General features: G+C 37.9%; 1 protein-coding gene across 3 annotated transcripts in view; it reads right to left on the bottom strand.

Moving 5' to 3' along the window:
• grid1a (glutamate receptor, ionotropic, delta 1a) overlaps positions 1-24832 on the bottom strand; it is a 308696-nt gene that overhangs the window by 21874 nt on the left and 261990 nt on the right. For all 3 annotated transcript variants that reach the window (XM_082144260.1, XM_082144259.1, XM_082144261.1), the window contains exons 7-12: positions 17658-17819; positions 17377-17496; positions 6138-6239; positions 3681-3878; positions 3118-3448; positions 617-755 (exon numbers count right to left, since the gene is read on the bottom strand). In XM_082144260.1, coding sequence (XP_082000386.1) covers positions 617-755; positions 3118-3448; positions 3681-3878; positions 6138-6239; positions 17377-17496; positions 17658-17819 — 1052 coding nt within the window. The remainder of the gene's footprint in view (positions 1-616; positions 756-3117; positions 3449-3680; positions 3879-6137; positions 6240-17376; positions 17497-17657; positions 17820-24832) is intronic.

A 24832-nucleotide genomic window follows, 5' to 3' on the forward strand; every position in this document is an offset into this window, starting at 1 on the left:
GTTATGTTCCTTGCTGTTTCTTTTTGGCAGTGACTCAGCACTGCAGCCATGTAATAAGACTCATTCACCCATCATCCATTTTTTCAATACCTGAAACGAATGAAGTCGCCAAAAGGCTGACACAACTATAAGTGAAAGGGACATAGCTTTTTTTTTTTTTTTTTTACAGTTTTTCTCAACACAAGCTGTGTGAACCTTGCAATGAAGATACACACTCACAACCATTTTCATGTTGATTTTCCCCATTAACATGCATACATTTTCTCCCCTAACTCAACCTAGCGTTGAACTTTTCTGAAACGGCACAGTGCATAGTGAGTCATTTACATAAGGTAAACACTGACCGACACACTAATCGACTAATTTTCTGGATGACTAGTCAACTAGTAAAAATGAGAAGTCTGATCTGATCTAATCTGATGCTAATGAAGGCAATCCAGTGACGTGATATCCTAACCGGGAGCTACGTTTAGAGATGTGACAGGTCTAATAAAGCTCTATGACACACCATGTGGTCAACAGCGTGATGAGCAGTTATCAAGCCTGCATATGGACAAGCATCTGCAGATATGTGGAGTTCTGGCACTGAGATGCAGAGCTGGACTAGCTAGCTTACCGAATAGCGTTATCCATGCGGGACACGGTGAGGTAGGCTGCCAGGTTGGCTGTGTAAGATGAACAGACAATAAGGGTGAATAGCCACCAGCTTCCCATTGCAATCCTGAGAGCCAATGAACTCATGAGGGATTCACCACCTGCAAACACAAGAAAGGTTGAATCATTGTTTTCACCATTTCAACTATATGCAAAAAGACACAAAGAATAGCCAGAATACAATGAGTCAATAGAGAAACATGCTTATGGAGAGACAGCAGGTCCTAACAGGTTCAGGCTAAACCTTGACCCTTGTCTATTTCACTGAACCCCTCTGTGATTTTATCTCATTTCAGCCTTTCATTATTTCCTGGCACTTTTTGGCAGTGACACAACACTGCAGCCATGTAATAAGATTCATTCTCCAATCACCCGTTTTCTCAGAAAAGCTCAACACCTTATAAGCCTGCTGAAATGTCAACACAATATTCCTCTCCAGCACACACAGCTTTGGAAATGTCATCACTGACACAGAGATGGTGAGAATAAAACGGGAAGGGAAAAGATCTGGAGCTATCAAGCTCAATTGAGCTCGTTAGGGGCTATAAGTTTTCTTTTTGGTCTCGGAGCCAAATTATCTGGGCAAATTATCTGAGATCTGAGATGTTCTTTTAGGCCTAAAAGGATATCCACTGAGTCTGTAATTGGAAAGGTCAAGGGTTAATGCTCATTACAGGGCCGAGAGTACACTGGAAAAAGAAACTCTCCCAAGAAAAGAAGTGATTGTGTTTTTAAATGCCCAGACATAAAATGTGAATCTTTAAACCACTTTCATTTGGAAAGTTCTAAACATGTAAAACCAAATCAACATGCAAGTTCAGTTTGCGGATTTCACAATAAAATTACAAATCTTCTTTTAGCTGCATTCACAACATACCAGCAGGTATTTAGGGCAAAGTAAAAAATGGCAAAATTTAAAAGTAAGGGGTCTGTATGATTTTTTTCATGTTTTTGAAATTGTATCATGCTCATCAAGGCAGAAATCATTCTAATATGCAGATTTGGTGCTCAAACTTAAAAAAAAAAATTATTATCAATGTTGAAAACCGCTTTGCTGCCTAATATTTTTGAGGAAACCATGATAATTTTATTCAGGATTCTTTAACAAATATAAATTTCAAAAGAACTGATGGTGCACAACAATAAGAAAATGGAAAGTGAGCACACTTCATAAAGGAACAATTCACACAAAAATGACAATTATATCATCATTTTCTCACCCTTTTGCCATTCCAAACCTGTATAATATTTCCCCCCTTTTTTTTCTCTGGTACGTATCTGCAGGATTCTGTCCTGCCTGTTCTTGCAAAAATATGTTACCTTCTCCCACTCCCCCCTGCAACATGTTTTGTCCCACTCCCACCCGCAAAAGTCCACAGGGAAACATATATACATCGATTTTTTTCAGTATGTCAGTGAAATTTCCATGAAATAGTTTTAAGTTATTTGTCGCCTAGCCACAACCCACACATCCCAGCATAAACGCTTCCGATAAATTATTTGCAATTAAAGAATCTACATTCACAAACCACTGTTCATTTGAACAGAAAAGCAAGCATAGGCTACTGCATGCATTCAAGCGTTCATGCGTTTGTGCATGCGTACTGCATGGCACAAACTACAAAGAGTGCTCCCTTGTTGCTTTTGTGCAATAGATAAATAGCAATTTATTTGTTTATACATGTAGATATTTCGATTTCGCTCATCAAATCTTGTGCCGCGCCACACTCTGTTCCGTTGGGTCCCGTGGTAGTCCCTTGGGAGTGCAGTTCTCTAGTTGGGGACCCTCTAAGAGTGCTGACACAATTTGGACACTGTAGCGCACTATCATTTATGGCTGTCCTTCATGAGCGGCAGTAAATGTTTATTTAAGAAGGTGAGACAAATACAAGCCTATTTTCATAATCACTCGCCATGTGCGTTTCATTATTAAATTATGGGTCCAGGGATTATAATCAGAAATTGGCAAAACAGCTGTTGAAAAAACTGTAAATGTCATTTAACAGCTGTTGTCAATTGCTTGCATCTTGGCCTGAGTTGCTACATCTGAAAGTGCAGAGACAACTTAGAGTCAGGCTGGTGTTGACAAGATACCCAGAGTATCCGGAATAGAAAAGTGCAGCCATTTTTTGAAACCTCAACCAAACACAATTGGCACCTTTAGACGTATACAGCTTTCAAAAGTGAGTTGCAGAACTCCTATGGAATAATATATTTTGTCAAACAGTCAAAATGTGTGACTCTAGGGATTGTCTCTGGTGCTGTAAGTTGTACTTAAACATTTGAAGAATTATATATTCTGCTGAAAATATATTTTTCTTTAAATAAATATATTAAATCGCTGTACAAGCTGTATTCGAGAATGTCAAGACGAGAATGTCAGCAACTGATTGAAAAATCCAGGTAAGGTGACTATTCAGCAATACCTCATCCCTCATGTTCATTTGAAATGACCCAGCTCACCTTGCTGTACAAAGGCTCCGTAGACGATCCAGATGGCACTTTGGAAGGACGTCGTGACAGAAGTAGGCTGGTGGGGCCCAGGAGGATTCTGGGAGCGGACAGACTGGACGCGTCGGAGCAGAAAGACCATGACACCAACCACAGGAATGGCAGCAGCAATGCAGGCCCACACTGCCAGGTCAAACGGTGCCAGCAAGGAGAAGATATTGAGTCTCTCTTCTGTTTTAGTCATCAGGATTCCCACAGAATAATCCAGATAGCGTTTACTGAAGTCCACCACGTTCTCTCGTTCCGGAGTGATGGTGATGGCTGAAATAGCCACATCTGCCCTCTAAAAAATAATGCATTGAGAGTATGTTAAATTTGTCTGAGATGAGATGGCAATAACATAAATCTGGCTGTTTAAAGTACAAATAAATATGAATAAAGTGCAATGCCTTCACAACTATTAGCACTGACTAATATAAATATGCAGTTGTGCATAAAATAAATAAATAAATAAATAAATAAAAACACTATATATGAATATAACTTGAAACAGTCTTTATGTATGTGAATCTCACCTTTCCAATTAGCTCTCCAATCATTCCGTTCCAAGACCCGTTGGCCTGAGGAGATCCATATTTCCCATCAGCCACCTGATACATTTCATACTTAAAGCCCAGAATTTTGGCCAGGGCATCCAGAACATCTATGGAAAATCCCTTATATCTTTTGGGCTGACCTAGAATGTTTTCTGCCACCATTATGAAGGGCTCCTCCTGAAAAAAACAGAGAAAACGTATTTTTTTTATTTGACACTTTGGTAATCTGATTCAGAACACAATTAAGCAGATATGAGAGGACACATATGCTTGTACTGTATTCACATTCACTAATGTTCAAAAGTTTGGGGTTGGTAAGAATGTTTTGTTTTTTTTAAGTCTTGTATGCTCACCAAGGCTGTATTTATTTGATCAATAATACAGTTAAAAGCCTTAGTTTTAGAATTGTTTTCTATTTTAATATGATTTTATTCCTGTAATGCAAAGCTGTATTTTTAAGCATCATTTCAGTCTTCAGTGTCAAATGATCATCCAGAAATCATTCAAATATGCTGATTTGGTGGTTCTTGTTATTATGCTGTGCTGCTTAATATTTTCTTCAAGAGTCTTTGGTGCATAGAAAGTTCAAAAGAACAGCATTATTTTAAATATAAATCTTTTGTAGAATTACAAATGTCTTTACTGTCACTTTTGATCAATTTAATGAATTCTTGCTGAATAAAAGTATTGCTGAATAAAAGTATATACTTTTATTCAGCAAGAATTCATTAAATTGATGAAAAGTGACAAAAAAAATCAAAAAAAAATCATACTAACCCCAAATTTTTGAACAGTCTCTGATCTTATTCTCAGTATATACAAGAGGATTAATTTGTAGAGGTTTTCAAACAATGGCATTTCCGAGTCTTATTTGCTCACAATTCACATATCACTATCACAGCATCTTGACAGTAATGGACGGGTCTAAAAGCTGACCTGGCATTATTTGACGTTAGTGTCAGACAGATTTAGATTGAATCTTATCATTTATTCATTTGAAGGGGAAGCCAGAGAACAGTCTGACTAATAGGTTTGGACATATTTCTACAAATAAAGATTTAATATTGACTGCGAACCTTATTTCTGTAGTGAATCCGTCTGTTCATGTCGTGACTTGTGGTCAGATTGGCTCTCGGTCACATTCAAAGCATAGGCTGAGGTGACACTTTTACCAGTGACAGATGGGACCCTTTGGTCTCAGGTTAATCTAAATGAAGTGTTTCAGCTGACCTATTACACCATGGCAAGGGAAGCGTGCAATGCCTCATCAGACAGAAATTACCTCTCTAAATTCACCTGGGCAATTTGCAGTAAGTCATATAGCCACCAAAAAAGACTCACTGTTTGTGAAACTGGCCCTGTGCACTCAAATGCAGATGGATGAAATATCTGAGGCTCAGGCTAGTGAACTGTAATTGTATTTAGGGAAAGCACAACAGTGATAGACTGGAGAATAAATAAAGATCAAACACCAAAGGAATCCCTGGCAAAAAAACCTTCTCTGCATGACTAAAGTACTGATGTCTGATGAGACAAAAAGACAAAAACCACACAACACAACTGTGTTGAAACATATACTGTTTATGACAGCCATAAAAAAAATGTATGTGATTGTGATCCATGATATCTTACAGCAATACATTTCCTGACTTGAGTTCTCAATTGCATTTTATTAGATTTTTTTTTCATACATTTGGGCATATTTTAAAATTGCATTTCTTGTAATTATAACAATGTGTAAAAAATTATAAACTCAAGTATACTGTGATATAATCTTTCATAAAAGTATAGAAAGTTTCATTAAAATATTCAGATCATAAGAATCATGCGTTTATGAATGGAACTACTCTTGTTGCAGTATATGTTTTTAATTCTCTAAAAATAACCAATTTAAAAGTTGTTTGTTCATGAATTGGACTACTCTGGTCCTGGTGTATGTTATTGCATGCAGCCTGTGATGGCAACTCCGGAAAAAAATACTTGTTTTCTTTCACACAGTTGTGCTGTGTGGTTTTTGTCTTTTTGTCTCATCATATATCATGAAATAAAATATTTATTTCTGTTCATGAATTGGACTACTCTGGTCCTGGTGTATGTTATTTCATGCAGCCTGTGATGGCAACTCAGAAAAAAAAAAAAGGAGAAATGTTTTCTTTCATGATACTCGCTGGCCCTGGAATTACTTTCCTATCTAACAATCAGATGTAATCATAGGAATGGGGTTAGTGCCTTAAACAACATTCTTTCATTAATTATTCATTTTAGGTGGAGGGAAAATTACTGCTTGAAAGGAATGTTATTCCAGGAACTAGTCCTACTTACTGAATAAAAATTATGTCATTCTTTTTATTTTACAGTGATTGTACAGTAACCTGACATCAGCGAGGCATTGACTGGACCTACAGGGAGCTGAATCAGATGCATTGGAATACGCACCAGTAAGGTCACCACTTTCAGAGTAACTCCCTGCATGCCATGCTCGGCCCGGTTCTCTCTCAGACTGCCGTTCAGCCCACGGTCAGAGTCCCACGTCGCCAGCTGGAAGACAGCGAGAGATTGTGATTGAGCTTTGATCAAGTTTGAGATGGCAGAAATGATTGCAAAGAAAAGGGAGATAGAGAGAAAAAACTGGACAGTTGCTGAAAGCCAGGGATGACCTTACATGAGTTATTGTCCCCAAACACTTATTTGTCTATGATAGACCCCTCAACCACTGAGCAGAAATCAGCAGCTCTTTCAGGATTCATCACAGGGGTTTGGCTATTTGTGCTTTTGTTACGCGTCCAGGTGAAAATGGTCATATAAGTGTGAGAGGTGGTCGCCTAGGCAACAGCTGTCACATTTTCCACTTCTCTTTTAAAACTAATATGGAACACAGACCCAAGCGCACACATAAACATATCTGCTCTTTGTTGATATGCTTTTAACAGGCTGTTGATTAGATCCAATATCAGCACAGAAATCACTCTAAAGCTGAAAACAATACTAAAAGGAACAATGATTCTTAATTTCAGAAGGCTTTGAAGCTGAACTGTGGATGCTACTGCTAAATCATCATCGAACACAATAAAAATCTTAATTTGAGATGTAAATGTACTGTAATCTTCCTGAAGGATTTACAAATGCTTAAAATAATAGCGGTAAAGTTTTAGGTAAGATTACATTTTAGGTTTTTGTTGCTGAAATGCACATCATCTTGCTTTAAAGCAACACTAAATAACTTTTCCTCTTCGGTCGCCCTACAGGTTGGAAGCGGAATTGTCCATTACCGCTGTCGAAAATAATAACGCCGCCCGCATCCTACCGTCGCACGCACGCTCGCTTTTTATCCAGCACCGGCTTTGGAATTAACGATGTCCACAGACAAGGTAGAGTATGTTGCATGATTTTATGAAAGTATGATGTATTGCGACATCAGAAACTAAGAAAAACAAAATAATGACTATTGTAATGCTTGCCGTAAAGCAAGTCAAATTTGTAGTTTCTTATGTCTCATTCGAACTACCCGCTACCCGATCTGGCAAACTTGCATAGTGCGGTTATAGCACGTATAGGGCTGCAAAGCGAATGCAGAAGTGCCTTTCACCCTGTTATACCTTGATGAACCACTGAAACGATTTTGGAGACATTAATTTAAGGTAAAAAAAAGTTCTTTAGTGTTGCTTTAAGTCACAAAGTATTCAAATAGATATAAAAATTAATTAATTAATCAATATGATGACATTATGATGATGTTGTTGGAGCCATAGCCTTGTGGGCAGCTATTTGACATGTGGCACACTTTCTCCTCTCCTATGTTTCCACCTCTCTTAATGAAATCCACTTACTATAAGTTAATTACTGAATATGCACATAGGCTAAATACAATACAGAACATGTACAACAATCTTTTTTATCATACATTTCTGTAAGAATTCTATTTCAGTATCTCTATATTAATCCACGAACAAACACTATTTACAGCTTTGTAGGTATTATCTCTCCAGATTTCTTCAAGGGGAGGGTATAAGGGCGTGTAGATGTATGGGCTTTTTCAGATCTTTCAATCTAATGGATGAAATAGGCTTGTGCAATTTACATACGGAGAGCAGCAGCTTTCATTTCTGCTCTGACAGCTGGAAGACCACTCTGAACGCTGTGAGTGCATGTTAGAAATCAGGTGTGGTGAGAGAACATTGTGCTTAGTATGATTTTCGTCTTCAAACCAAACTTGGGTCTTCAGTCGACAAAGTTTAAATCTCGCCTGGCTAGCGCACTTCCCATTATGTTTATGCATTATGTCAGTAGGCGGAGAGTAGGTGGTCTTATGTGGCTGACGCTTTCAAACGCATTCAACCAGATGAGCATCAACACCACGAAAGCAATCCGGTCGAAAGCTTTTTCGACTACCTCTGCAAGTGGTTGAAAGTGGACAGGCTCAAAATGTTTTAGACACCGTTTACACCTGTATTTAGCGTTGTCCACATGTGATCTGATCGACAGAAACGCATCTTAATACCAGGTATAACAGGGCCTGAGTGTGGAAATGACAATAGGAAACTGCTTATATTCTCCCTCCACAAGCAATGACAGCGCTTCTGAAAAACACAGTGCCTCACTTCAAGATGAAAGCCGTGATGTATCTATCTTCATCATATTTTGAGCCATTCATCATAATCCCAATATCCCACCAGATCCGTTCCGCTGTGACGGATTGGGCAGGATTGGGAAAAGAAGAATCTCTGACTCTGAAATCATCCTTGGCACTTGTCTGGCCAGCATTTGACCCCCGAAACCCCCCCTCTGTGAGTGACAGGATGACAGAGGCTTTAGCATCTGCCCTAATGACACGTGTCATTTGTCTCCACTGTAGCGCCCAATACACAATCCCTCTCACAATAATAGCACCTACCTCATCCGTGAAAGGATTCAGTTCAGAAAACTTTATGAGCAAGATTTATCTATTTAATATGATCAAAAAAAAAAAAAAAGAAAGAAAGAAAGAAAGAAAAACAAAGATATGATAACATGCTAGGATTTTGAAATCACGCAGTGCTTATTTTATTAAATAATTTTAGCATTTTCTCTTTGTTTAGTGCATTAGCAGTGGGGATTTTTCAGTGTCTCTTACTGCAGGTTACACCCATAGGTCGTGATAAGAGGCAAATGTCTTTATGAGAGGTTAATTTGAATCATTTACACAAAACGCTTTGTTTATTCAGGAACAAACCAAGCGAATATCTTTACGAGTGAGCCATTGAATCACTCACTCAAGCGATTCATTGAAAAATGTCACTGAGTCATTGAATCATTCATTTAGGGGATTCGTTCAAACACTTTCAGGAATGACACTGCTATAATACATGCAACTGTGGTTCAACTTTGGATCTCTTTCTTATTGATGGAGCAAAAATAGACAAAGTAATTGGTAATATTGTGTCTAAAATGTAAGTCACTTAATGTTAACTTCTTGTCTATTGAACTGTTGTGAAAAAACAATATCATATTCGCAATCGTGTGTCTGGGCTCACTGGCCTCAACTCTGCCAATTTGGCTCCACGGCGTGGGATTATGACAGTGTTCATTGTTTTTTTTAAATTGAAGATATTTTGCCAGACTATGTTTAGATTGATTTGTGAATTGAGTAAGTTGTAGTCTTACTTTGGACTGAAGTTGAATCAGAACCATAGTTGTTCAGCTGCCTTCAGAGAGCTGTACGTATGAGATCTCTTCTGCCATACACACTTCAGTAAGCTGAAAGAATTCCTCCATCTTCTCTGTCTGCTCTGTTTTCCCAGGTGAAGCTGACCGTGTTTTTTCTTCTTTATTTCTAATGTTTCCCACAAAAAACTCTTTTAGTTTTTGCCTGTGCTTCTAAATAGTTAATCATGTAGGTGGGTGTTGACAGAAATGAGAGAGCAATGTGGCTTGTCCACTGGAGATGTTCTGTCAGTGAACACATGAAAGCCAGATCTATCCCACAGCACAAAAGAGGTCCCTATCATCTGCAAGTGTGTGTAGAATCAAATTCAGTGTCATGTCTCTCTTAATGGAACATTTACCCCCAAAATGAAGTTTCTGTCATTATTTACTCACTCTCATGTTGTTTAAAACCTGCATGACATGATGTGAGACATTTTTTAGAATTTTGGCTAATATAGGAATGACACGAAGGTGAGAAAACAAAATAACTGTCATTATAAAGTTAACTATTAACTTAATCAGAGCAGCAAATAATCAAAATAGATGAGTAGTGACATAGTACCCAGTATTTACTTTGACAGAAAGCCCATTAACAGTTTAAAAACCCCTCCTATAGTAGTGATTCACCAATATGAATGAAGCTTCCTGTTTACAGACGCCAATCGGAAGTCAGGGCTTCAGTAGTCCTTTTTTCAGCATTTACATAATACATTTCTGACTGTATTTTGTCTTTGCTGTGTGTTGTGTCAGCCTCTTTGTACTGGCAGACGCTCAGCTGGTTTGTGCCGTTTTCTAGCCTCTCGTTCTTTTCATCTCTTGTTCCTGATATTAGTGCTACAAGCCAACAAGAGTCTCGCCTGTGAAGACATGAACATTTTTGTCAAGACTAAAGGTCTTTGCGGCAGGAGTTCACAGCCTTTATTGTTTGTAACTTGGATAGCTGATGTCTCTACTTGAGAGCACATAGGGAAAAGAGGCAGAGGAACAAAGAGCCAGAGAGAGAGGATTGCACACAAACAATACCGTAAGAAACAGTATGAGAGACAGAGTCGTGCAGAGCAATGGAGAGGGAGAGAGAGAAAAAGAGAGAGGTGTTCTTAAGGTGCAAAGATGAAGCTGACATTTCTTTTCGTATTGTGAAGCAATTGACTTTTTATGATTCTGTAAGCTACTGTTTCTGTGATTGGTAAGTGAAAGAGAGAGCGGGATGTCTTTTGGCCTCTTTATTGAGTCTGTGAGAGAAACTCATTACTATTCATCAAATCAAATGAGACTCTCATGAGTGATAAATTCACCTCTTCTCTGCATTATCACACTTTCACACTATCAAAATACATCTGTCACAAATGTGATGCTTTTTTTATACAACTCACTGAGCCAATTTGAACAGATTATGATGTATATATATATATACAGTATATATATATATATATATATATATATGTAAAATTTCTATATTTTAAACAACAATAATAATTATAATAAATAATTATATATATATATATATATATATATATTATGTTTAAAATATAAAAATTCTTGATATTCTTCACTATTTACTATGAGATCTATTTAAACTGAAACTGTATCAGCAGCTTTTTTTCAATATAGATATAAAGAACTAAAACTATGTTACTACTATCACTTATACAGATCTGATTATCTGATTTAGTTTTGATCAAAAATATTATTACAATTTAAAATAACTGTTTTATTCTTTAATATACTTTAAAATGCTATTTATTTCTGATCAATTTAATGCATCCTTGCTGAAAAAATAAAAATATAAAAAAATCGATCTCTTAAAAAAAAATCTTACTGACCACAAGCTTTTGAACAGTAGTGTATGCCTGAACTGGATTTCATTAGGGCAGGAAAGACAAAGGAAGTCAAATCTGATCGGCTGAGGAAAGATATATTAGGTATAACCTATTCATATATATGTTTGAACCCTATTATTAAATGTCTATCAAGACTAGCCATTAGTTTCTGTTTCTGTCAAAAGCCTGTGAATCAATCTGCATTACATGTGCTCAGGGCCTAAAACTAACTTTGTGCCATTCCTGCCAATGGCCTGTGACTTAAGAAAATGTACTGGCCATAAATATTTTTTTTTACCAGCCATGAAAATTATGACACCAACATTTCAGATACCAGTGAAAATTTTCAGGCACAGAAATGTAATAAAGAAATCAAATGTAAAATAACACTGCATAGTCTTCACTGTATAAATTAAACAGATTAATCCTTATAAAAGTAAAAAAAATTATTCAGTCAAGAGCAGTGAGTGATTTTTCTTTGTGTTTTGTTGTTTGATTAACATTAAGGACACAGACGGCAGCAGGTATGTACTAGGCTGATGTCACTTTAAGAGATAATGCATGGATCCAATATACTGATAAACATGCGTTTTCTTTCTTAACTGTTTATGTTCACTTGAGACACAACTGACCATATTTACGTGGATACTCGTCAGTAAGATTTGATGCTGTTGAGATGCAGATTTCTGGGTATGCGCTTTGGACGTTTGTGCACAGAAAACTCCCCACACAGCGAGTAACGGATTGAGTTCCCTTCCACGTCATCTTGCGCTTAAATATTTTAATTGCCAAGGCTAAAACTCTTGTTACGATGCAGCACTAGCCTGTCAACTGTCACAAGCGTCGTTCACATTTGTTTACGTTTATGTTCTCACAACAATGCATTGATAGAATTCATAAAAACTTTACCGGCCAACAGGCGATTAATATATTCCGTTTCATATATTCGCCAACACCAATTTTTACTCGCATTCAGGCGCTTAGCGAGTGTTACTTTTAGTTGTAGGCCCTGCATGAGCTATTTCAGGTAAACTATGAACAGTATATCGCAAGCTTTTAAATATGGTATTGTGGAGCTGTACTTCTGTCAGTAAATGATGAACAGACTGAACAATAAAAAAAATAAAAAATAAAAAAACACTCCTGGGAAGGCCATTGAGCAGACAGTTTGAAAAGAGAGAAAAATAATGATTATACTGCACATATGCACATGTTAGAAAAATAAAGAGAATTTCAGGTTTTGCCCTGCTTTTTCTCACAATAAAGTATGAGCATTCTCAGAGACCTGTGAGGTCAGCTGTATGCCTCTTTTCACAAGATGCTCACAGAGGTGGACAGAGACTCATTCAGGCTCCCCCTATCCCCTCCCCCCCTCCCAGATTCACCTGCAACCCCTGGTCAACCCATTGCCATGGGAACTGCTCAGGTAATTGTGCAGAGGTCACCCACGGTTGGCTCGGCCAGACTCAAACACAATACCCGTGTTCCTCGAGAGACCCAATTTTACCCTGATGTCACTCACAAAGATCAGGTGTGAGATCAAGTGTGTCGCTTTTACTTTGGCCTTATCTTTTAGCAGCATGTGCAGGACAAAGTGACAGTGCCTGCCAAGTCTGACTTGCTATTTGTTTGATCTTTCCTTCTCTTACTCCCTTCACTTACTTGTTTATTAAGATCAAGATATTATTATTATTATTATATATTAATATTGAATTAATCTAGTTCACTAAAATGACCTGCTCACAGGTGTCTCTCACTGTCAATCTGAATAATGCATCAGAACTGAACTAATCCATCTCACATTACTGCCAATATGACACCACTAAACTATTAATTTAGATGTATTCATTCAGTTGCTTGTCAAGTTTGTCAACCATTAAGAGGTTTCTCTTCTCATCACCTGCTCCTCACATGGAGGTGTTGGGCTGATCTGCTCTGAGCTGGACTGGGAGCAGAATCATCTTGTATAAGATGCTAGGTTTCCCATTCTGGATTACACCGTATGAGACAATTTAATGAAAAGAGAAGATTAAAAGAAAGTGAGCGGGGGAGACGGGGAATGACAGATGGAATTGGTGAGAATGAGAGAGAGAGAGAGAGAGAGAGAGAGAGAGAGAGAGAGAGAATAGCATCTCCATCTTCATTATGGAGGTAGATTCCTCTCGACATCTGGCTGAAAAATAACCTCCTCATTCCAAACATCCAGTATACTAGACACATTTCCTTGCTCTATAAAGCAGGGCTGTAACCACCATAGGCATGCTCAGAAAATACAAACGGCTTGATTATTGAGAGTGTTTAGGCTTTTTGAGGATTAAAAAAAGGAGTGAATGGAATTTTTTTTTGTATGGTGGTTGTGTCCACACACTGCAAAGACACATTTATATGAATTTTGCATCCGATGACCCCTTTAACGTTCACTGAAGATGAGTGTGAATTCCAACACAACGCTTTTAGTTTTTACAGTGAAAGAGTGCATGCGTGATAAGATATATAATTAGCTAAACATATAATATGAACTGTTTTACGATGGATGTTTAACGACAGTAAACAGTAACATACAGTGATGCAAACTACTCAACTTTTTTAATGTCATTTCACCATTTTGAATTGAAAATATGCTATCATTTAAATGATGTCATTCATAACTGAATGTGAAAACAAGAAACGTTTTTTACATGTTTGACATATTAGACATACAAACAAGAGTTAAATATTATTTGCAAAGAGTTTAAATGGATTACTTCACAATAATCCACAATAATTAGATCTGGAACTTCTTTTACCATTCTTATTTCTTCTTTTTTCCCCTTAAATCCCTTTTAATCCTTTAATTATTACATTTATTTAAATAACCCACAGCTCAGTTTATACTGATTATTATTATATATATATATATATATATATATATATATATATATATATATATATAATTTTTTTAATTTTTTTTGGTCTGCATGGAAATCAGAAATGCCAGCACTGTTTTTTTATTTTTTTATGATCTCATACTATTTATTAATTTACATCAGTAATTATACAGAGTTACTGTTTAAAATGTCAGAATTTTATCATTTTTGTTTTTCAACAAATTCGTTGTTGTTGTTTTTTACTTTAAACAATTTCAAGTGAAAATTTGATGTCAAGTATACTGGACATTTATATATAGACACAATAAAAATACTGTAAATATACTGTAAACTAACTAACTAACTAACTAACTAAATAAATAGAGGCATGGAGAGGAGAGAGTGGAAAGATTAAACAGCAGGAAGAGTATCATGTGATGTGCAGAGCCTCTATGCGGCTTCAGAGAGCCTTGAGGAGGAGACATCATTTTAAGAAAAGATCAGAGCACAAGGATGCATATTCATGCTGATGGGCAGCAGGACATGTATGTTTATTAGCTGTCAATGTAACGGACAGTAGGGGTGCTACAGTGTATGTGTGTGTGTGTGTGTGTGTGCGTGTGAAGTCATTAGCTCTCTGTGTTTCTTGCCAGAGGGAATGGTCGAGTTCAACTCACACACTCACTAATATTCAGGCAACAAGATTGAGATTGTTTTGTGTGTGATAGACCCGGCAGCCTTGCTAATGACCACAGCCATGTTGTAAAGCACTTCCTCTGCCCAGAGAGCATGTGCGTATGAGTGCTTGTGCATCAGATAGAGAGATGAAAGAGAACTAGAGACAGAGAGAGAGGAAAGCGACAGATTCATCAGCTCTGATGGGTACATTTTGATTGTGTGTGTTGATGTTTGTGTGTTATTATGAGATTTAATGAACTCTGAGCTATTTGTCTGTGTTTGTGTAAAAGTATCTTGGCCATGTTCCATATCGGTGTCTTCAGTTCCAAAACACAGCAGGACCCATCATTCTGTCGCTCTTATTCTCTGTCCATCTGTCTCGCTCATCTCGCGTTCAGTCCACTTAGCTTCTCCTCTCATATATTTTCAGTTTCAGTTGTCTTTGTTCTTTCCCAGACATGTTTGACCTCTCTAAGAAAGAATTTGTCTTGCTATTTTTTCTTTCATCTCCAAGAATATGTTCAGGGTTTTGGTGGGCTACCTTATCCCCATTTGATAAATGCCATAACAAATAAGCATTCACAATTAATATTAATGCTGTCAATTGATTAACAATTAATCAATTAATTTCTGCAATTAATCGTGATTAATTGCACCAAACATCAACATTTATTTTATATATTTGTTATAGTGTATTAATTTCACAACAAATCTCCAAATGAATGTAGACACAACACAAAGACAGTCGCCTATATTTTAAATATTTGTTTAATGGCATCTTTTTTTGAAAGAAAGTCAGTATCACTGATACCAATACCGCTACTGATGTCTCTATGAAATAGATTTTTTTCAAAATTTTAGCCATTAATTATAGCCGTTCAGCATAACAGTATAATTGAAAGCTATCAATTGTGTAACATTTATAAGTGTTAAAAAAATACAATTTAAGTGAACTTAAAACAACCTTCTCATAAACCCATTGTAATAAATGTCATATTTACCTATGCCCTTCAAAATATCAGGGCTCAATTTTTTTTACTACAGGCCCAGTTAGATCAGTTCGGATTTTTACTACCGTAGTTAAAATGCACAAAAAGTTATCGTTTTTGACCCATGTTACCTTGTAAATAGTGTTTTAAAGGGATAGTTCACTTTGAAATACATTTTTGGTATGTTTTAGCTTACCTCAAGGGCATCCAAGATGTAGGTGTCTTTTTTTCCGCAGTAGTTTCAATTTTGAAACTAAAACATACCAAAAATTAATTTCAAAGTGAACTATCCCTTTAAGATTTTTATGTAGGTCTAACAGGTAGGATATACATGTATACAGAAATTGAATAAAGTTATCAAACACTTCACAGTCTTCACTGCATAAATTATAAATTAAAATGATTAATCCGTATTAAAGCTACAAATGTTATTCAGTCAAGAGCAGTGAGTGATTCTCTCTTTTTCTTTTGTTCTTTGATTATCCTTAATGACATAGCAGCAGTTTATTAGTTTGCTGTCACTTTAAGACCTGGAGCACATGATGCGGATCTGACACACATTTTCTCTTTTACAAATTCGGTAACACTTTACAATAAGGTTTCGTTAGTTAACTAAACTTCTTTTAACTCATTTGACTGTGCTTGTGAGGATACTCAACAAAACAAATTTGTCCTTTCAATATACGTACAGTATATCACAAATAATATAACAAATATATATCAAATAATAAATAAATAAATTAAGTTATAAGTTATTTTGTAGTGGATGTATATTTTAACAGTGACCAATTTATATGCTGGTGGAGGCGGGGTGCTTTATCTAAATACATCAACATCCTATCCTACCTTTGGGAATTAGATCAATGGTTCTAATATAGAGATCAAGCAACTGGTTAAAACGTTTTTTTTTCCAGAATGGAACCCAAACTGAACACCACAAAACAAAGATATCAGCATCTCTATAAATAAATAAATGAGCAACTGCAATTTAGTGAATAGCTTGCTCCAGGTATATTAGACCACTTTGTTGCCATGAAACAGTGAAAACAGAACAGTCAGTTCTATTAAATAAATAAATAAATAGATAGATAGATAGATAGATAGATAGAATAAAGAATTACAATGCATGTCCAACAGATTAACTGAGCAAGAGTAATAAATAATTTTGTGCATTTCCGGACAGATAAAAAAAAAAAAAAAAAGGGTAAAATATACAGCTAATAAATAAGTCAGTGGGAATAGCAACAACAAAATCTTACAGAATACATTTCTGCCAAAAATGGTGCAAAATCCTATGCATGTCTATCTAGCTATCTGTAGAATCACACCTCTGAAACAGGTCTCCAGAGGAGGGTTTAAAAATAAAGGACAGCATCCAGCATACCATATAGTGCGCCAGTGTTGGTTATATGTCGTTTTAACTGTTGTGCTATTTGGGGGTACTTATTTTATGCCTTAAATTTCCCAAGCACTAGTATAAAACACATATATTGCCATTTTCTGAATAAGATGACAACCAAGATGAGAAAGCTTTGGAAAATCACTGCATTACAGGCAGAGTTTCCCCATAACATGCCAAATAGTGCTGTTAAAATAATCTGAACTTAAGTCATTCATTATTTATAACTTCCACTCACCCATTCACAAGATTTGCACTCACCCGCTTTACATCTTTTCCAAACGTCTCACTGTAACTGGTCCCCAGGACCTCAAACTGGACATGAGAGTTCGCTCCATTGCTTCGGAAGTCCATTAAACCAGTGAGCCCAGAAATCCGTCCCTGAAGAGAACGACAAATAAGACTTCTGTTCAGAAAGAAATTCATCATTCAAACCAGACCAGTTTTATTGAACACTATTGAACTTTACTAGGCTGAACTGAAGAGAACTGAACCAGATCAAATTAAGTGTAATTGAGATTAATTGTAAGGTGACTTTAGACCTTTTGGATGGTGTCCAGCATGGACCAGCCTCCATTCCAGGGCTTGGTTGACTTCCTCATGCAGTTCAGACTGGCCATGCTATGCCACTTCCTGTCCTCTAACTTCCGGTAGAAGGCATTGGCCAACATCAGCACACTGTCATACAGGTACAGACTAGACACCTAGAGACACATAGACCAAACAAATGTGTGAACATATTTGTATTTTAATTTTTTTTACATGCGCATCTCACAAAAGTTACACTTACTAACCTGACAATGCATAACGTCATGTAGATATCTTAAAGGGATAGTTCTCCTAAAAATGAAAATTCTGTCATCATTCACTCACCCTCATTTATGACTTTCTTCACCCTCAAGTCCAGTAAGCGGTGGACATGTTAACCTGCTTCTTCATAGTGATGTCCAGTTCACAAATGAATCGTTCGTTTGAACCGGTTCTTTTTAGTGAACTGGTTCTTTTTAGTGAACTGGTTCAACCAGTTCACCAAATCGGACTGAACCGTCTGAAACAGTTTGTGGCTTGAGTAAGTACAGATCTACAAGTTATTCAATCAAAACTCACTTTGAAACATGTCTGACAGTCACAATATCCAGGAGTATATGATCCTATGCTGCCGATTTTTGCCAACTCATTCAGCGTTCCAGTTAGTCCAACTATAAACTGAACTGAGAACAGTACAGATATGTCCGACATGCTGAGAACTGTCTGGCAAGGGTTTCATAAAGGGGGCAAAATTTATGTTTCTGATGTCTTTTGCTGAAAAGCATAAAGTTTAACAAATAAAACGTACTAGTGATCCGATGGCAGTAGTTCTCAAGTCAACAGCAGTATACTGATAGCAGTTCAATGTTTACAACAGCTCTTGAGTCACCAGTACGCTGAACCGAGGAACCAGTTCAGACTCGGACATGTCCACGAAGGACGGATGAGCTGCTGATACAAGCAAGTGTAAATTGAGCAGTTGACTTTAATTAGGGGCTGAAATTAAAGTTTTTTTCATGGTTTATGTAAAAAGGTGAGTTGATTTTCACAATAGATGTAAAACATCTGCGATTCACATCATTATTGGATGCTTTAACAATATTATTGCATGATTACGTAAACAAACTGGTGAATCGTTTTTTTTAACCGGTTCATTTAAACAAACTCTCCGAAAGAACCAGTTTGCGGAAAAGTCTTCCCATCACTACTACTTCTGGTGTTTTAATGGCACACCAACTTAAAAAAAGTGAATTTACGCCACCTACTGGACTGGAGTGTGATCGCTGGATGGCACAAATGAATGCAACAGTAAAGACAGCAATTTTACAATGCAATTGCTTAAATTTCAGGTTGTTTTCATCAAAACCAATCCAATAAATATTAAGCTTTTACATTTTCTCCTTCTGAGTTCTGTAAAAGATAGAAGTACAGTCATACAGGCTTAGAACAACATAAGGATGAGTAAATGATAACAGAGGTTATATTTTGTGGTGAAACTTCCCTTTAAGCTGTATTCATTTATCGGGTAAAGATGATAAATGGTTTAAGCACAACCAAATCGGCACACATATTTTAAAAATATATATTTTTTACAGTTACAGCTTATTCAATGTGCGTATGTCTTGTGTGGATATCTGTTTAGTAATTTCAAAATATCATGTAAACATGGCTTTTATAATGATAGTTATCAGTGTTTTATTGTATGTCAATGCACTCAGTCCCTAACAAGGGTGCCTACACGATAAAGTTTACGTCAGAGAACAATTCAAATCCTTTGACTTCAATGGGAATGATGCGTTAGGTATCGTGAAAGTGAAGTTCTTCATAATGCAACCAAAAGTACAATCATCCATTGACCAATGAAAGGTCCTGTTGTAATTTCCTGTTGTACTAAATTCAGTTCAGACGTCTGCTTGATTGCAGATTGACTCGGCTGTTTTCACACCCTCAAAACCACTTGTGCATTGCTATCTGTCAAATGTTCTGTCAGTTTCTCCAGTGTGTAGGCGGCCTTAGTCTAAAAACATCTAAAAATGTAGCTGAATAGGGCTAAACACCAAACCACATACTAAAATTGGTCTCTAACTTTGTGAAAGACAGTGTGTGAATGTGTCTGCTGACTCTGTTTGAGACAGAGAGCAAGAGGAAAATAAAGAGGGCTGCAGGAGATTTGGCATGACTCTGCTCCTGCAGAGAACAGCTGTCGTGCTGAGAGACACCTGGAGAGAGAAAAGACACCCTCAACGACAGCGCTGTTATCGTCAAGGAGACGAGAGTATGGGGGCCGCACAGCAAAACTCAATGTCCCCTCAGACATGTGATCCTGACAAAACAACACACTTATGAGCAGATCAATGCATAGATAGAGGGAATGACGGCGTGATTGAGAGAGGAAAGAGTGCAAGTGAGTGAAGCTGGAAGGTATAAAAAATTTAATTTTACAAGCCCTGTCCTAAAAACATTTCTCGTTCAAAAATATATGTCACAGCAGGAAATCGCAATTCCCTTTTCAAAGCTAACTTCAAAGAACTTTCGCTTTTGTATCACCATCTGTGATTGAAAACATCTCAAGTTACTCATGTAACCATAGTTCCCTGAGAATAGGAAACGAGACGCTGTGTTCCCTGGGGGTCGCTATGGGGGAATGGCAAAGGCAAAACTATGGGAAACATGGCAAAGGAACGCATCTCGTTCCCTATTCTCAGGGAACCATAGTTACCTGAAACGTTCCCTTTCGAAAGGGAACTCGCGCTGCGTCCCCTAGGGGTCACTAGGAGGGATGGTATACCCACACCGACATGCTGAAGGGATGAGTGCCCTATTGGCTGAGCTAAGTCAAAGGACTCAAAAGAATTCTCATTCCTATGGTGAACACCCGCCGCGATCATAGGTTGGAGCTTCTCAAGAATGGAGGCCTCAACAGGATGACTCTAAGAGAGGAAGCCTAACTACGTTCATATCCAAGCCAGGGTCCAAGGAGGCTCCCAGAGAGCCTAACGACCTAGGATACTATTTTATCGCCTAGCCAAGCTCTAGGGCATGTGCTTCTCGCGTTTCCACGGCAGATCTAAACTCTCCACGGCACGAGACATAACGTCCAACAGCTTGCAAATGCGGAGCAGGCGGGCTGAGAGCGCTCAGAAACATTGTCGTCCTCATCAGCCTCCTCCTGCTCAACTGAGAAAACGCTGACACGGATGAACACACATTCTAAAACTCGCAGTGCTGGCGCTGGCCATAATAAACTTGCCTGTTCAGATCGCACGTTCAAACAAACAGTCTCCTGAAGACAATAAGAGGATGATGTTTGGCACAGGTGCACTCTCTGTCTCACCTGTAGGCTGCTGCCTGCCAATGTCAAGTTCATTGTCGTGTTTAGATTCCCACTTAAGACACCGGTCACGCCGAAGGCATTCCCCCATAGCGAGCCCTAGGGGACACAGCGTGAGTTCCCTTTTGAAAGGGAAATACAATTTCCCATTTCAAATATTGTTTTGTGAATCTGGCTAAAACTGACTTTTTTTAATGTACACACACAATAATGTTAACTTGTGTAAAATATTGTGTAAATAGGCCTTTATCGCATCACAATAGAATGCCGGAAGTGGCCGCGAAAAAATTGCTGAAGCAGTGTACTGCGTCTTCCAGTTATTGTGAAATGTAATGATTTAAGCAAAACTTTCTTCAAAGGTTAAACCAAACTTTTATTTTGACGGGTTGCAGTGTAGACCTTTGAGTCTCTCTGTGTTTTATGATATGATGATAGTTTTTCTCAAATTAAGCTAAAATGCTGCTGAAGTGACTCTCAGAGCGGCTGTGTTGATGAAGTGCATTAATGTCCTCATATAGGCTGAAAACATCGTGAGTGTCATGCGTGCTTCAGTGTATGTGTGGTAAATGAAACAGCGCGTCTGTGCCATCCATTCACAGAGACATGCAGAACATGCATGATACCTATTTAAATAGTCTTTATGCGGTTTAATATTGACAGACACTGGTCTATATCGCAATTTTATTCTTTTCATCTAAAGGTAACTAAGTAACCACCGGAAGTGCGAGTACACTGCTTGGCGATTTCGAACGTTCCGAAACCAGGAAATGAGATAAAGGCCTATACAAAGTAGTTCACTATGTTCATTTTGAGATATTTATGTAGAGTCTCTTATGGTTGTTATACTGTATTCTCTAAGTGTTAATTTGCCTAGGCAGAGGCTAAACAGATATACATGTAATGGTACGGAAAAACTGTTTAGTTTTACAACAGATGCAATGAAGTCATATGCCAGTAAACCAAAATCAAAGTGATTGCATTTCAAATGCATTTTTTGCACTTAATTCAGTCAAGCATAACTGTATACATGCATATAGCTGCAGGCGTACAGCTGTGACTGTGTTTAATTTCAGTTTACTACACGGTCAACTTGCCACGAATGGTTTACTAAAATCTTAAGTGCCATATGTGGTATAAAGTAATGGAGAGTGATCCTTATTTGCTCTGCTGAAGTTGGCAACCCTGTCCACAACCCTACTCGTGTTCATGTTCGTATGGGTTTGCAGTCAAGGCACAATCTGTTTGCTCATGTAAGAGTTACGTGAATGCAGAAACTGCTAATGTTCCCGTGACATAAAGTCACATGCTTTTGATCGCTGATGCTCTTCATCCGTGCCCTAAGAAGTGTTGAAGAGACTTCAGAACGCCCTGCCAGCTGTCCGATTAGTCAGACATATCCTTGACATGGATTTAAGGCTTCGAAAGCCCTGTGAAACTGTGGAATTATGAGTCAAGGCACACAAGTGAGACAAAACATGTTATCTGTTTTAACAGCTTACCACCGATGTAGAGTGAAGACTCACACAGTTACTAAGAAACAAATAACATGAATCGGTGACTTAACTTCTCTGTGTGCTTCTGTGTGACTGCGAGCAAGCCGGCATGATTCCTAACAATGTTGAATGACTTGTTTTAAAACCAGCATGTTTCTCACTGAGAATTGATGATACCACAATGCATCCAATGCATTGAAAAGTGACTATCAAAGAGGTCTATAAGATAGCTATCTGTTAGCATTCACATTCATATCAATGTCAGTTGCTGAGATGGTGCTGGCACAAGAAAGTACATGATTTTAAATCTGATCGTTTTGGGCTGGAGGGGGGTGCTTATCTTGAGGGAGAACATGTCTCCCCTTTCACCGCGCCTCCACGGACCTCCTCCTCCACTGCAACTGCTGGGGCCGGCTCTACTCTGTACAACTCACTTTTTAATGCTCCTCATGCTAGATGGCCAACATTCACATTCCTATTCAAGAATTAAGGTGTGCTGTGTGGGGGGCCTGAAGAGGTCCTGCACTGTTGCCCTCCACCTCTTTTTAATGCATCTCATATCACACATTCAATCACACAATCAATCAATAGGTAGGGAAATGGGTGGTGCTTGAGGTGGTTCTGAATAAGTTCTACCCCCTGCGCCGCACCTCTTTTAATGCACTTAGACTTCATTTAGACCCTAGAAGACATAACACAGGGATAGTGGGGTGTGTAGATGAGCTGGCCCATCAGTAGGACAATAACTGACGGCGGGGGCAGGGGAGGGCAGAAGTGGAGAGGGGTTCTGGCACAGAGTGCTTCTGGATTAAGTTCCCCACTCCCCCATGTCCGATGCTCCACTCCCCCTACATCCTAGGATTAATATGCTTCTCAGCCCCGGTGAGGGCTGGAGCAGTCAGAGGAAGGATCCGTTGAGCCTGACCCAACCCAGCCCAACCCATCCCATCCCACCCCCCCCTTATAACTAGGGCACAGTACTTACATCAATTCATACTATACCAATCCTGCTGATTTCAACATTCAAACACAAAACACTCAATCATACACAAACTTATACGCACGATAATGTTTATTCTAGCACGCGCACGCACGCACACGCACACACACACACACACACACACACACACACACACACACACACACACACACACACACACACACACACACACACACACACACACACACACACACACACACACACACACACACACACACAACCTTCCTTCTCCACCCTCATGGTAATCTATCCCCAAATTTATTTATATATATATATATATATATATATATATATTTTTGTTTTTTTTGTTTTTTTTTTGTGTCTTGTCAATTACTGTTCTTATTTGTTTCATGTTGAATGTGTGATACAGGCTTTCTCTATATATATTTTTTTATAACATCAAATAATCATTGTATGCTGTACGCTTTGTCTTTTACACTTTGTTTGGGTTTTGTATCATGTGTGTGGTGTTGCCAATATTTGTATAACACTTATTGAAAATAATATAAAAAAAAAAATATTGGTCGAAATTTCAAAGACATTCAGTTATCATGCTTTCAAATTTTATGCCATCTATGGCATCTTCCTGAAAAAACAGAAAAGAAAAAAAAAACCTCGTTTTGAATAGAGGTTGATGATTTGTAATATCTGTTGTTGTAGCTAAAAAATTGGTAAAATTCAACAATTTGAACATGGAGCCACATTATATCTATGAAATTGAACCATATAGTTTGAACCATTGAACCATGTGGTTGATTTCACAGGGAATGACCCAAAAGTGCCTGAGAACATTTTATACACCTTTTATACACATGCTTACCTGCAGACACTGAAACGACATACACTGTGTGGTGCAGTACACATATTTTGAGTGTCCCTTATTCTGTTCCTTATAAAGAACCACGATTGTCCCTTATTTTCCTTTCCAGAAGTTGGCAACCCATAGTAGCCGGCAATGCATTCTCTTAGGTCCTGGAAGCTACTCTCCATAAAATATGCAGCACACAGATAAACATTGGGGTTATAATGTTCAGGAACAGTGTTAAAAATAAATTTTAACCACTGTTTTCTAAGTTCGTCCACTTTAGGAAAGCCAAACAAAGGGGTTTTGAAACCGGGGTGGAAAAAACAGTGTCTCTTCGACACGGCAACAGCACGCTACTAAAGCAGGTCTTCGTCTTCTCTAGTGCAGCTCAACCAGGTCTCACCCCCTTTATTTGCATATTTTGTGGGCGGGGATTATTTAAATGAGTGACATTGTGACTTCACAAGATCCGGAAGAAGTGCATTCTAGTCCCAAATGGGCCGTTTGTTGTAGTTTTTGAAAAGTGTTTTCTGTTGAAGAGGAGATATCTACCTTTGGAG

The sequence above is a fragment of the Leuciscus leuciscus genome, assembly GCF_965113295.1.
Source record: "Leuciscus leuciscus genome assembly, chromosome: 17".
In the NCBI taxonomy this organism is placed as follows: Eukaryota; Metazoa; Chordata; class Actinopteri; order Cypriniformes; family Leuciscidae; genus Leuciscus; species Leuciscus leuciscus.